General features: G+C 37.3%; 1 protein-coding gene across 1 annotated transcript in view; it reads right to left on the reverse strand.

Moving 5' to 3' along the window:
• The window catches only part of LOC131679094 (uncharacterized), a 236,235-nt gene that overhangs the window by 20,217 nt on the left and 199,835 nt on the right, over nucleotides 1-16,183 (reverse strand). Inside the window, exons 5-7 of the mRNA XM_058959651.1 lie at nucleotides 9,175-9,317; nucleotides 8,885-9,095; nucleotides 6,492-6,603 (exon numbers count right to left, since the gene is read on the reverse strand). Coding sequence (XP_058815634.1) covers nucleotides 6,492-6,603; nucleotides 8,885-9,095; nucleotides 9,175-9,317 — 466 coding nt within the window. The remainder of the gene's footprint in view (nucleotides 1-6,491; nucleotides 6,604-8,884; nucleotides 9,096-9,174; nucleotides 9,318-16,183) is intronic.

Genomic DNA, 16,183 nt, shown 5'->3' on the forward strand with positions numbered 1-16,183 from the left:
CAGACAAACTTATCACGTGAATTTTAAGCCTAAGATCACGAAAATCCGATAAAAACTGGTGATGTTATTAAGCACCGTGTGAAAATTGTTCTGTTTTCACGTATCTCTTTTCGTCTTAAATAAGATTACACTAGTTTACATGAAAAATGAAGTTGCGAGAAAAAGTGTTTTCTAGATTAATTTGGGGAACACGAAAATAATACTCAATGTCTCTTTCAAAGAAGTTCGAGTTAAAAAAATGTTTTTCTTCTACTTCCTCATTTTTGGTTTGTTTTTTATTACAGAAAAATGATTTTTCATATTTTCAGAATCTTTTGTGATAGATTTTAACAATTTTAAGATAATCGCGATAAGCTAAAAAGAAAATTGTTACATTTCTTATAAAAGAAATGTATAGAATTCGCTCAAACTTTCAAGATTTTTTCCGAGGCCCGGAGGGCCGAGTCTTATATACCAATCGACTCAGCTCGACGATTTGGGACAATGTCTGTGTGTGTGTGTGTGTGTGTGTCTGTGTGTGTGTGTATGTAACGGACAAATTCTCATTCGTGTTTCTCAGCAATGGCTGAACCGATCTTATCCAAACCAATTTTAAACGAAAGAACTAAAAAACAGTATGAACGCTATTAATTTGTTTTTGATTCTGATGTTTAGTTTCCAAGATATGAATGTTTGAATGTGTAAAAATGGCGTTTTTTGCAGTTTTTTTGAATTATCTGCCGAAATCGACAACATAATTTAACAATTTATATGTTTTTAGACAGCTTTAACGAATACCTTTCGAACAAGCTATAGATTGTTGAAATCGGACTATTATCAAAAAAGATATTTAACATTAAATGCGGACGAAAGATCTTTATCATTTCCCATTGCCAGAAATATGACCAAAAACATGTAATCTATTATTAACGCCGAAACGGCTTATTTTAGGTCAATAGTATCTTCGGAGAATTTAATGGAGGTAATATGCCCTTTCTTTCGGTATTGTGCTTTTACTGATTAATCCTCCTATGAGTGAGATATTTTCACAAATTTTCTTGGAAGTGATTATATCGAAATGATGTCTTCAGCAAATTTGTAGCTCTTACTTTTGCGAATAACTATACTGAAGACTTTAAATATCTATTTTGAATACTTTAAAAGTTATGGCTTGTTGTTTGTTGATTACTCTTTGTTGCCTATTTATTGTTCAATATAGTAATAATCCATTGAAATAAGTTAAACATTATTTCGATAAAACGAATTTTGTATTTAATTTTACTATCTACAACCGTTAGAGATAATCACTGAACACTTCCAAGTTGTCTGGAAGGAACTTGATAACTTATCAGTACAAAAGTGTTCATTTCTGTAAACCTTCTGACTGCAATTTTTCTAACTTATAATCATCGGATTGATCTGAAACATATCGGAAAATGAAAAGCGAACTAAATAGCTCCAAGCAACGGCTTAGCCAAGAGAAGGTTTTGGGGTTTAACACCATACAACCCCCCCCCCCACACACCCAAAAAAATATTGGATTGAAGTTGAAAATTTATTGATGCAGACTGATTTAATTCAATATTACAATAACAATTATCTGATCCGTACATTGATAACCTGTTGTTGTAAACGTCATGAGGACTTTTGATAAATTGTCGGAATGGGGTCCTGATATGTAACTGATCTATTGGTCTTGATTTCACAGTTGTCTAATAGCATCAATATCAAATTCCTGCCTGAAAACATTCCAATAGAAAATTCCAGAGTTCTGTAATCAATCATTATCCTCAGATTTATTTTCAAATTGAGCTCGTTTTTGTAGAAATGTACTGTAATAAGGGTCTTTATTTAATAGGAAGCGAAGTAAAAATTGATTTAATGTCTATGAAACATAGAACTGCTCACCAAAAAAATGCATAACTTTTAACATTTGCTAAAAATGTTTTTGCCTTTCTCATTCACTCTAAAATTCGTCAATCTAATCCCGACCCGGAGGGCCGAGTGTCATATGCCAAGCGACTGAGTTCGTCGAGATCGGAAAATGTCTGTGTGTGTATGTGGAAAAAATGTGACCTCTGTTTCTCAGAGATGGCTGGACCGATTTGCACAAAGTTAGTCTCAAATGAAAGGTACAACCTTCCCATCGGCTGCTATTGAATTTTTTATTGATTGGACTTCCGGTTCCGGAGTTACGAGTTGAAGAGTGCAATCACACAGCAAATTCCCATATAAACTGAAATGAAAAATTTTCAAAATCAAATTTGTATTTTTGATGCCAAATGACTTTATAATGCATGAAGATTTGATATAAACTCGAAAAAATAATGTTTGAAAAAAATTGATTTTTTTGGACTTTTTTGCCTTTCTCATATAGAAAGGTTATGCAATCACACTAAAAATCGACAATCATACCGGCCCGGAGGGAGTATGCAGTGAGACGTTGCTACTTTAAAATTAAAACTGGTTTAAAATTTCTTAACAAGTTGAAAATTTTCGGCAGGACCCGGACCTCCCGGATCTTACTATGTAATACTGAAACATCGCTTGAAACCAGCGGCGGTCAAGCGATGTTTCAGTATCTCAGTAGTATCTCAATGTCGTGGCTGTCGATCCATTGTATGTATGTGCATATCGTACTGAACATGTAATATTCATTTCCACCATTGTATTGAACATAACCAGCCATGGAATCGTAGTCTGGACAAATGAGAAAAGCACAATTGCACCACTAGGTGGATTAAGACAGGTTTTTTGGGGAATGCGTCGAGTTGAGACGAAAACGTAATATGATTAATAACGAGGATAACACTTTCCGAATGTAGAGAGAAATTTATGAAAAATGACGATTTCCATTCTATTCTAGCAGGTTCTGATCGATTTTGATGAGCATTTGATTTTTGTTGTATGACCAATTATATGTATAGGTCAAATGTTCAAAAACAGTAATTTAAGGTCAAGATAACATCATTTTGAAACCGCCAATTTCGGAGGTTTAGTATCTTCGATGAGTTTTACAAACGTTAAACAGCGCATCATTTGATAAAATAATTTTGACGGTATATCGTCCAAGAAATATTTATGGTGAATTTTCTCAGGTTAATATTCATGACTACAATAAAGTCGCAACAAATTCGCTAAAGACACGAACTCTGTTACTATTTTCCAAAAAATTAATTCTGCATAATTTTAAAACCTGAAAAATTACGGTTTCGGAATTATGCCGTTTGGACAGTAAGATCGATTTTCATCAAAACCCCACCAATTGTAAAATTGGTATTGTAAAAAAACGTAAGGGCGATACTTCAATGCTGATAGGTGGGACCGAAAAAGTAAACAATCGCCAAAGGGGCGATACTATCATTTTGTCAATTTCAATAGCAAACACAAATTTTAATTTAATAATTTCAAATACTTCATGAAGTTTTGGGTTTCGATAGGATGTAAAAAACGCAATAGTTCTTAAATAGGAAATAAAATCAAGTCTGGAAATATTCACTGTTGATTTTCTTTGAATGGTGTCACTGCTAGTATCGTTTTTTTTAAGAAAAAGCGCTGATTTCTTAGTTCTCAGTCGCGTTGGAAATTTGAGTAAAGTATAAACTTCAAATCGATTCAAAAAAATTCGATTTTTTTTTGGCTCAGTGCAATATAGGAAAATTCAGTTTTCCCACCACAATGCATTGATTGAGGAATTTAGATATTTTATTAACAGAGCATTAGCAATAATTCGTTTGTATGTCTATTTTATGGGCCATTTTTTCGCTTTCCCATTGATTTGGTTTGAGATTTCTAGCACTGATGTTGTCCTATGCTGATTTGAGCGATTCTCTAAGTCCTGCCACTATCCCATGTAGTATGTGTTATCCAAAACATCGCGAAGCATCAATTTCTAAATGTTCTCAAATGATATAATATCCGAAGAGAGTGATAAGAGTTATAAGAAATGTCTCATCACACTGTTAGGTGGATTAAAAGCGTTTTTTTAAGTTAATTTTGGATCGCTGAATACGAAAATAAAGTCCACTTTTTTTGAAGAATCATTTTCAAGATTTCTTCGAAAAAGGTGTTTTGGGCACTATTTTAGTTATTTATCAATACCTTTTTCAAATAGGTTCCAATCGAAACAGTTCGAAAGGTATTGGTATGCCCTTTCCGAAAATGTATAATGTGTGTAGATCAAATGTACATTTATTATGATTACAATCGACCAAAGTAAAAAAAAGTCTAATGTTCGACCTTTTTTTTTTAAAAAAAAAATGCATATTTCTAGTTATTTTTTTATAATAAAGGACAGAAGAAAATTCTTTCAAAATCTAATGAGATAAATAATCTTTTTGCATAAATTTTAAGCCAATTGTCACAAAAATCTGATAAAAAATGAAGATGGTATGAAGCACTGGAATCAGGAATCAGAATATATTGGCTTAAATGGCACGTTCCCCTATGTAGTCGGGGAATTTCACCTTCTGCTTCAACAGGCTTCGCAGCCGATTCTCAATTCACAGAACATTACGTGTCTAGTACTACAATCTCACTGAGTCCCGATAGGGACTCAAATATTTGATGACTGGCTTATGAGATGTGACCTTTCGTTCACTTTTCGCAGGTTCACTGTACTTTATCATGACCCTACGGATTAATTTAAATATATATGGGGAAAATCACTTAATATTATTTGGAAGTCAAATGTAAAATTAATAATAATAAAATAAATTAAAAATTACCATGCGTAAAATTCATATAATAAAATTGCTTTAGCTAGATAGACGGCACAACGATCAAATTGAAAAAAACTCTACACAAACTAGGGTTTATATTCAGCTCATACAACACTACACACCACAAACACCCACTAACACGCATACTCCAGAGAACTGAAGTTGATTCAGTAACCACGGCTGATCAATGGGAAATCGGAGGCAAGGTTTCGGGAAACTCGGCAACCGAATCGATCGTCACTTGGACTTGGAACAGCAAACCATCCACACGACTTTTGGTAAACCGGATCGAAGCAATTAGTACGAAAAAAGTTGGAATCTTATAAAAGTTTAAAATTATCAACCGTAAATGGAAGCCTTCATCTTTAAGGAGCTTTCATCGTAACAACCGTAGCACTATAAACCACGGGTCGCATTTCGGATTGCGGTTTTCCGGAGGTAAAGCAACCGATCCGCGTGCTTCATCGTTTCAACATACGGCACGATCGAGTGAGAAGCGCTCAAGTTCCCGAACCAGCCTATTTCCACCCAGAAAAGCATCGCCTTGGTCCGAATTGAGGTCATCGGAACCAGAAACCAGTGAGGACGACGGCAGCGGCAGGTGCGCAACGGGCCCACACACTTCCCACTCACACAATACCTGTAAGTAACCACCAGTGTATCAAAGTAGGGCTTTAAGGACGTTAGGAACTTGAGGTTGGAGTGCCAAATAAAACGACGGTTAGGATTAAAAGTGATTTTCCCCCTTTAAACCTTGAGAAACCGCACGGCGAGGATTGTGCCGACCCTGGGGTTAGGGTAGAGTTCCGTGCGACAGAGCGGGCGGTAACGAAGGAAGTTACAGAGACCAGTGATACACCCTCTAAACCGCCGCACCAGGTCAGGGACTGCTAAAATAATAAAATTTCCATTTCGCTCAATGTGCCATAGCATCAACATTTTTCATCCAATGTTAATGATATTAGGCTTAAAATTAATGTAAACATATTATCTGTCATCTTAGATTCTAAAAGGTCTGAAAAAAGATTTGTTCTTCTGTAAAAAATCAATTAAAAATGAGTAACTTTTAAAAATGGTCAAAAATGCGCTTTTTTAAGCTTTGGACGCTAGCAGCACTAAAATTTTTTACATGTGATCGACACATATTATATGTTTTTGGAAAGGGCATCTCGACACCTTTCAACCTGCATATTGATTATATTAATTGGATGATTTCGACACGAAATATTGACTAAAAACTACAAAAAGTGCTCAAAAACGAGTTTTTTGAGAAAATCACAAAATCGCTTCTTTGAACAAAAAAATGAATATTGTTTTCGTGTTCAGCGACCCAAAATAAGTCTAAAAAATACTTTTTCTTGAAGCTTCATTTTTCTTGTAAACTAGTGTAATTACTGCTTTCATAAAATCAATTTTTCCGTTATTTTAAGTAATTGTACATCCTACGGAGTTGGATACAAAATTGTTGTACATATTTTCAATCAGATAGCGCATTCAGTACAACTGCAGATATTATTGTTTAAAAAATCGGGTAAAATATCGGCAGAAAATATTTAAACGGGACCCCTATATTGAAATGTTATAAGTATTCTACTTCAAAATAGTTCGGTGAACGAGAGCTCTGTGATGTAGTTTTTTTTCCAAACCGACACGACCAACAAATCATATTGAATGAAAATTTTTTTTGATGAGGGTAAATGAACACAAACTTCAATTTTAATTAAATTTCAGAAATAACGCCAAACTTTCCGGTCGACCGAAACACACAGCTGTTACAAAACGAATGCTTACCAGAACACATACGCAGGATACTCGGTCGCTCGTTTCAGTTTGCACTCCAATCGCAGCGTGGAACCTTCATCAATGTGCAAATCCGGTGCACCAACAATGTCCGCAACGGCTTCTGCAATGGCGAAAGAGAAATTATATATATTTATTTCAAGCCCACCTGAAGGGCACCTAGCTATTTCTAAAGAATCGCCCAGCAGCGTTGAGTTATATCTATTTCAAGGACTTGAAGATTGGACGATAGCTCGCATCAATTTTCATTGAAAGAACATTCTCGACTCGAAATAGGTGGGTGGACGGGTATACATGTACAACCAAAGCAGAACAGAATCTCCCGGTGAGCCTTTTATGAATGTTTCCTCGAAACAGATTGTCAGTCCATCCGGGTGGTTTAAAACGAACGTGCATCACATTCTAGATGCCGTGGATCTCTCAAGGGATGGCTGAAGGTGATTTAATTAAGATATCCATTAGGATGGCCTCTCATCGTCGGATTGGACCCAGTCAGCTTCCGTAGGCTGCCGAACAATTTTAATTTAAGGCTCAAGTTACCTCAAGGCTTGGTAGTATGCGTAAGAAAAATTTTGTTGAGCTTTGCCACCAGATTATCCATTTAAACCTTTTCAAAACTCTAAAAGAAGAATATCAGTCGATTTATTAGATCATCACGATTCAATTCATGCAAAATACCTGCTGGAAAAACCATCGGCTTAGCTGGATGGTGCTTTTGAAAAAGTGGCTGTGATTTTTTGTCACACTACCACACCGAGCTGGGGTACGCAACACAACTGCACAAAGAAAAAACCACAGCCACTTTTTCAAAAGCACCATCCAGCTAAGCCGATGGTTTTTCCAGCAGGTATTTTGCATGATTTGAATCGTGGTGATCTAAAAAATCGACTGATATTCTTCTTTTAGAGTTTTAAAAAGGTTTAAATGGATAATCCGGTGGCAAAGCTGAACACAAATTTTCCTACGCACACTACCAAGCGTTCAATTCTAACACATGCTTAAAAAAGGTAACTTGAACCTTAAGATGGAAAGAAAAGTTTGAATTTGTTTCCATAAACCTACCAGGAATTTTATTCCGCCTAATCAATGTGATTGATGCCGAAATTTTAAGGCTTTTCCTATCAATAATAATAAATAAGTTTGCAGGGCTGTTCTGATCGTGCCTTCCGCGTGGCTATAATAAGTTTTATATTTCGATTATAGTTGTATAATGTTTTTTTTTCAGTTTTTTCATGATTTTCGAGTGGTGCTCCCACTGAGTGATTCTTAACTTGGGGTCATGCACTCCTGGGGATACATTGATTGATTTCAACGAGAAAAGACACAGTGATGTTCAGGGATACCACAAACAATGCCAAAATTTGAAGTAAAAAGGGTTTAATGTCGAACGAAATAATTCTATAATATCAAATTATTATTCCATCAGGATTCACGCAATGGAACCGGATAATAGTTTAAACCGACATATGCTGACCTTTGGTCTGTTTGAGTTAATTGGCTGTTGTTTAACCAGAATAAAACTTGTTTGCCTTTTGTGATAATTGATAATCTGATATGTTAACATGTCTGCAAATGATTCCTGTTCCACAGCGAGGGTTGCTATAGAATTTTAAAATTTTCTTGATAGCCGGGCACGTTAAAATGCCATCGTTTCAAAGGTTTAGCACAGAAGGATAAAATAAAACTAACCATAAACTTTTGCTTATCACATCCTTTCGTCTCGATTCGGTCCCTTTTTTCCCCAATTGGTTTGAATAGAATTAAATCTGCTGGCAAACTTTGCAACCCTCTCTCGCTGGTTCCGGTTCCGGTGGCATTCCCACTTAGGGAGCGCCATTCGAGAGTGTTACCCCGTGTTTCACAAAGCAACGTGGAACAGAGATTTATTCTATTTTAACTGTTAGTCTGTGCCATTTCTCCCCCCGCTATGGTCGGTTACTAACTTTGGCAGTGCTTTCTGTTTCTGGTCTAAGTCGGGTTCAGACAGGGATTGGCAAAGGCACTGTGAAAGGCACGGAGAAGCCATAATCGTTTTATTTGTTTTTGCCTTCTAAATCGTATTGGAATTGGGTTCCAACCGGTGAACGTGGGCGCAGTCAACTGTTTCGATTTTACTTCTCTGCTGTTTCCTTATTGCGAGGGGATTATTTGGTGAAGCGCTGAAATCGGAATGATTCCGTCAAAGGAAATGGTACTTAATTAGATGTTTATTTGTACAGAAAGCGTAACAGAGAAGAATACCACAACTAAATGTAATCGCAGTTCGGTCAAGTTACATCGATAAATCTATCTCACTGTGTATGGTATGATGTAACCCGTGTGCACTGGAATTTGATTTTACAATTTGTATTGCACGGGGATCGGACAAAACTGTTGGCTCTCACCTATGACGTTCAGCTCGATGAACACCGACTGCACGGGATGCACCGAAAGTTGGCACTCGTACAGACCTCGGTCCTCGTCCCGGACGGCTTTGATACTCAGCACCCAATGGCCCATGTGCCGGATGTGTTCGACCAGGAAGCGCTCGTCGCTGCTGTACGTCGATAGACCCACGGTCAACAGCTGAAAGTCCCTTCGCCGTACCCACGAGACCTGTGAAGTGGAGATGGTGAATGTGTCCAGTGTGTGAAACTGCATTTCAAATCTCGTTCCGAAGCCATTGAATACCTACCAGAGCGGAGCTTTGTAACAGTACGGTGCACGGAAGTAGTGCGGTACCACCTTTTTGTGCCGTGACTTTTGTGTTGTTCCGGGTGGCAAAGTATCCCTGTGGTGACATCGGGGTCAAGTAGTTGGCCGTCATCGAGCTGGGATCTGGAAGGGATGCAAGTGTACAGTTTCTGAATACGGGACGATCAAATTGTTTTTTTTTTCTCATCTGGATTTGAATAAAATCGTAGTTGGTTTAGGTTTCTATGACATGCTACAATAAATCGGCAATCGATAGTGTTTTCAGATTTTAATCGAATTTACTTTTAGGTCAATCGCGTTGGTTTTCTACGAGATTAGAATGGCCGCATAAAGAAAAGAATTCATTCATTTTTCAATATCAAATTAAGAGCTAGCTGTACTATACGTAACTCTCATGATTGCTGACTTCCCAAGAACAACATAAATAACAATTAACCTCCTAGACAAAGCCGATATTTAATTAATAATAATAATCTCAAACAATTTTTAAAACTCTCTGACAGATACATAGATTGGTTAGAATTGGTGAGATCAATTGTTTTACATATATCTAGCAATGGACTGTATGTTTTCACGCGAAAGCCATGTGGAAAGTTCATACTATACGACTCAGTTGCATGGCAATCGATCCTCGATGAAAAAACATATCGTATTCATATGGAATTCATTTGAATATAATTGGAAACACCGCATGAAATGGATTTCCAGGTGAAGTATAAAGGAAATTCATTTGTTTCACCTTTTAGCATGAAAATTCTTGATATTCAATTTCACATGGTTTTATTGTGTGCATTATTATCAATGCATAGCCACCAGATGAAAAAAAATGCAAAAGTGTTTGTGATTTTTAGATACTTCAATTCTGTTGGTTGCTGTAAAAATGGTAGTTGAAGAGTGAGGACACTTGATCCTTGGGGATATTTGATTCCCTGGTCATAACTTCCAATCTATACGCATAAAGTTATCACAATATAAAAAGAAAATGAAGTATTTGGTCGTTTACGATGTTAAAAAAATAAATCTAATGTTTTACATTTGGTTTGGAAAAGTTGTATAATATTTTAGAAAATATGTGTTTAAATCCTTCTCGAAGATCTTTTCATAATTTTTTTGAACTGTTGTATGACATCGTCGAACTAATTATTTATGAATATTTTCAAGTACGATTACTTTTTAAAAGCTTTTGCAAAGAAAACACGTTTTTGGAATAATAAGTTTCACTAAACATACAAAAAAATTAAATTTTTCACCTCATACAACAGGTATCTTTGATTCCTGCAACACTGGGTATATTCTTGATCCCTATCATTAGTTCTCTCAAACACTTTCGAAATGTATAGAAAAACATCATTTTCATAACGTACTTGGCACTATTAATTGATCTAAAATATTTTTTCCGTGAACAAATGATGGTATAAGATATTGAAGGTTGAAAAGCCAGTTAAACAGCACTGATGGATCGCAAATACTTGTCTCGAATTTCTACTGTGATTAAAGTTTGTCGTGCATCTAAAAAGATAGTCTTATTGGTTAATTTGTCAGGACAGGTGGTTAGCTGAACTTTCGTATCTATAGGTCATAGCTGCTCTGTTTCTTTAGCCCTAGTAGGCGGGGGACCAAGTTACCACACGTTTTTACAAAAGCCTCGTTTTGGCATGATTTTCAAAACTGTTCATATTACTGACAGGACATAGTATTCGGATTTGCACATTATACGGTGTCGGGCCATTAGGCCGAAAGCCGTTAGGCCGAATGCTGCAAGGCCGAACACCATTAGGCCGAATGGGTCATAAAGCCGAATGTCATTAGGCCGAATGGGTCATTAGGCCGAACGCCATTCGGCCGAATGGGCCATTAGGCCGAATGAGTCATTAGGCCGAATGGGTCATTAGGCCGAATTGGTCATTAGGCCGAATGGGTCGTTAGGCCGAATGAGGCAGTAGGGCCGAATAGCTCATTAGGCCTTATGTACCATTGTGCTGAATGTCATTTGATTAAAAGCATCGTTTCAGAGACTAATTGAGATGACGGGTTCACGAGTTTCCCATGGTTAAAAAGTCATGTTGTACTAGAGGATCCCACGAAATGTCAAACAGAAAACGCGTTGATAATCGAAAGTGCTTGGCTTTTCTTTGGAGAGTGCTGTATATTCCCTAACATCGGTTGTGATGAGTTTATTGATATGTATTTTATTTAGAAACATTTTTTTTTAAATTTGCTGATTGCGGATATTAATACGTATTCATCAGCATTGCATGTATCATCCGGAACATTAAGATACACAAGCCCTATGTCATAAGATCAAAAATTGAATGTATGTCATAACGTCCGAAAAATTAAAGTTTCAACCCAAATTGTTTCCGATGTTTACAACGTACCCCTAGTGCGTCATAAGGTCTCTCTGGCACAATGACGCATATTCGCTATCAGTTTTAATGTTAGCAAGCGCCTCAAAACTAGACCTGTGCGCCGCCGCGCCACGCCGCCGCCGCCGGTAAATTTTAACAAACGCCGACGCCAAAAGGTAGACCGGCGGCGCGCCGCCGACGTTTTTTACCCACGCCGACAATTCGCGAACTCGAAAATCGTTGGCTCATAATTTTAACCACAAATCTAGAAACATTGTCTATGGTCCGAAAATACGTCGTTAACTGATTCATGATTAATCACATATTGATGTTTATTTGGTATTAGTGGTTGTGAATTAGATCACAAAATTAACAAAGTCTTGATATTTTCTCGTAAATAATTACACGACACTCGGAATACAATTCATGAATCCATTCTTGCTTCGTCAACTGGTTATGATTGCGAGCATATAAGTTACAATTCACCATTCGTGCGCGTGGAAATGTCCACAAATTAAAAAAAAAAACACTTCCACTTTCAAGATATAAGTAATGAAATTTACGATAATGTGCCTGATCTTAATCTTTGCATGTAATCAATTGCACTGGAATACAGTGTATTATTCATCGATTTTTTAACCGATTCATGATTCCTAGTATGCTAGACACGATTACCCGTCGAGCTCGTGAACTGTTCATGATATAGTTCATGAAGTAATTAATTTTCCACATAATCTTAATATACTTACGAAAACAATTTCGAGGAACTCAGACAATTATTCTTGACTTTTTTAGTCAATAAAGTTAATACAAATCAATGTATCATCAAGTTATGAACTAGAATCATTAATAAATATTAAGCATATTCAGACACAACCACCTACTAAACATTTGAGTATAATGCCATCTTTTTTTGCGTGAACTAGTTTTTTGAAAACACAAAAATTATTTTCAATGCGAGGTTTACTTATCATTGATTGAATCGCGACCTATTTTAAAAAAAATTCTCGAAGAATAGTTGGACAGAATGATCTTGACTTTTCGCGACGCTGGTGCACTGATGTGGCGATGCAGAGGGTAAGATTTCTGGTCTCAAAAATTATTCATCGTGTGATCTAGCCCCACTCAGGAAAGATTTTCAGTGTCAGTTGCATCAACCCGGTATCACAGACAAAAACGATGTAACACGAGATGAATTTTCATCACTCGTAGAAAAAACGGTCGTTTTAAATTACAAAAAATGCGCCATATCAGCGAGCGTGGTGTTAGTGAAGAGATTTTGACACAGAGCTAAATGCGTTACTTAGTTTCCGCGCCCACCCAAAAACGTTACCGTCTTTTTAATCTAATGCAAACCAAAACAAACAAAATGGGCTGGAAATGTGAAATTCATTCTTGTCGAAGTGCCCAATTATTTCTTAAGTTACAACACGATGCCGACCGCCGGGTGAGCACTTAATAGGATGTTAGTAATTTAATTGATTCGGTGTATCGAATCTGACTAGACGTATGCAATGGATTCGAATTTGTTGGTCCCCGGATCTGCTGGAGCAATTGGCGGAGTGCAAGTGCTACGAAAACTAGATATACGCTCAGACCATTTTCAATCAGACTTGTTTAGTAATTAGTTTCAACCCAACATCAAGTCGTGGAATTAGATCTGTATGACTCCAGCACATCGAGCGTACTTTGCACTTTAGATAGAAGCAAATCTTAAGTTGAAAGAAAATGTGGTGCCACGGAATCGTATGCATTATTTTGTACTTACAAGAAGTAAAAGTAAATGCCAACCAGGAAAATGAAGTAATGTGTATACCTTGAAAGGTCCTTACATGACCATTAAAAGTGACATTTCTGCGCAGTAACGCCATCAATGCCATTAGTAACGCCTCGTGTTAGGGTACCCGATATCTGTGAGATTCTTAAAGAGCGACGGTAAAGAAGACTAAAATGTAACAAAAAACAATGAAACGACAACAAAAATTAATTTCGTCAAACAAAACAAAAACTATTTTACCGTTTCAATTTCCCAAACATAGAACAATAAATAATTATTATGGGTCATTGGAATACAGTCGTTACTCTGCATTCTTTAAATTTGTCCATTGTAATCATTATTTCATGCGAAGTCGTAGTATGCGGCATCGACAATTTTTCTATTTCGTTCTTTAAATTTTGCAACTTTTAAAATAGTCCCGCCATTCATTTATTATCTTGCATTTGGCAAGCAGGGTGGACACTTGTGACGCATCAGCGAAATTAAATGTATTTCTTTCCATCAAAATAGAAATTCATAATGCATTTTGCGTTGCGTGTAAGACGTCAAAACTTTACAAAAAAACCAGCCCTACATTCAACAAAACATCTAACAAAGTGGATCAGCGTAGGACGATTGTTATACAATCTTTTCTGCGAAGAAGTGCAAAGTTGTCGCAAAAATGGAAATTAAATGCATTTTTTTCTAATTTGAAGCAAATTTGTAATACATTCTGAAAGTGATCTGCCCCTAGGTGGGTACTATTGGAGCTTCAGTTGAATAAAAATTACTTGATATGATTGCGAGAATTCCATTTTGTGCATTGTGTTCAACAGATGTCGCTAGTACATCGTGAGCGATGATTTTTTTTAGAATTTTCTTCAAGCTGGTAACGTCTGTTTGTATGTGCTGCGAAGTCTGTTACCAATTTGGGAAAGGAATTTTACTGCCAAGAATTGTTTTTAGTTGCATAGGCGTCAATATTCGTCACGCCGGCGCGCCGCCGCCGATAGGGTCCAACGGCGTGACGCCGCCAACGCCGCCGCCGCCGATTAAAAATGCATCGGCGCACACCTCTACTCAAAACATCTCGTCATAAAATTTCTTTACGAGTACAAGTGGAACCTCCCTTTGAGTATTTAATTCCCTCACGCTTCACCAATCTTTTGACGATTTTCCTAGTCCATTTAACGAGCTACTTTCTCCCAATCTCGGTGGAGTTGCATGATTTAAAAATCTTTACGCATTTTTGCTCGTAAAAAAATAACAGATGCATGTAGCAACGATCCTTGAAACGAACTTAGCAACGAACAATAAATGATTGCTACCAGCTTTACGAGTCAGATGGAAAATTCGATCATCCAATTTGTTTGTCAAGGTCGCAAAAACTGAAGGGACCGTTCTTTCTTCTTTACTTCAAAAGATCTAGTATACGATGTACCATGGAATTTGGAGTACTTCTTTGTGAGTTGGTAGTCTCGATTAACCTCTGCTCGTTAGCTAGTTAGTCTCCGCAGCGCTGTCTTCTTATATACCCTCCGTCATTTTGATCTGTATATTCCAATGTATTGAATTATCAAGAACAACAAAGCAGGTCGAAACGTGGCATAGCCAGTCGAAACTTGTTGGAGCACCGCATGTGGGAACATGGAAGACGATTGACGAACTTCGTTTGGACAGAAAGCTGGTAGTGTGTGGGCGAATGTGTTCCTTGTTGGAGGAAGAACCGCACAGAGGAATGAATACGCTCAGAAGAATGAACGACTTCGCAAAGTCGTTAAAAATTGTAATACCTATGCAATTAATGAATATATTATTGCTTTTGTAGCAATCATTCCCGAAATAAAATATACGATGTTAACTGCAATCAGATGGAGTCCAACGTGGTTCTATAAGTTTTAGCTAAACATTCCCTAGAAAATATAATGTCGAAAAGTTTTCCCTAGAAAATACAATGACCAAACATAACCATTCTGATTATAATATCAATATCCGGAAATAATTTCTCAGAATGTACCGTTCACCAGAAAATCAACCCCAAAGTATATTGCCAATGATTAAAATTTAAAAAAAAATCCCATTTATAAAAAGCATAGTTAATAAAAGAAGATTAAAATAAAAAAATCAGTTTAACTTAATATAACCACTAGCCATAACTATTTTTCGGTTGTTACACTGCTCTAGCGCATGCGGCCTAGCCGCATAACCGAGGACAAGGATCCGAAGCGACGTAAGCGCTGAGGATCCGCCGGTCGAGGTGGCCGCCGACCCGCCGTCGGAAGCGGCGGCCTCTCGCAAGCAAACCTGTGATCCACTCGTTTGCCCGGATTACTCAAACATAGGGGTTTTTTTAGTTTAAGTCCGACGGAGCGGAGCGATGTCGGACAGCACTTGACATAAAGCGATGTGGCGTAGCCACATTAGGCGTCGCTTTCATTTATTTGTTCCATTACAGCAACGAGAAAGGTGTTCTAAACATTCTAAACATTATTATCGTAAGTTTTAAAAAATCGTAAAAAGTCACCCTTCATTGAAAGTTTTCAGTTACAACCGCAATACATATTTATCATTCTCTTTGGTCCATTCGGCTTAATGACCCATTCGGCCTAATGACTCATTCGGCCTAATGATTCATTCGGCCTAATGACCCATTCGGCTTAATGACCCATTCGGCCTAATGACCCATTCGGCCCAATGACCCATTCGGCCTAATGACCCATTCGGCCTAATGACCCATTCGGCCTAATGACCCATTCGGCCTAATGATCCATTCGGCCTAATGACCCATTCGGCCTAATGACCCATTCGGCCAAATGGCAGTCGGCCCAATGACACTTTCGGCCTAATGGCAGTCGGCCTAACGGCATTCGGCCGAACGACATTCG

The sequence above is a fragment of the Topomyia yanbarensis genome, chromosome 2, assembly GCF_030247195.1.
Source record: "Topomyia yanbarensis strain Yona2022 chromosome 2, ASM3024719v1, whole genome shotgun sequence".
NCBI lineage: Eukaryota > Metazoa > Arthropoda > Insecta > Diptera > Culicidae > Topomyia > Topomyia yanbarensis.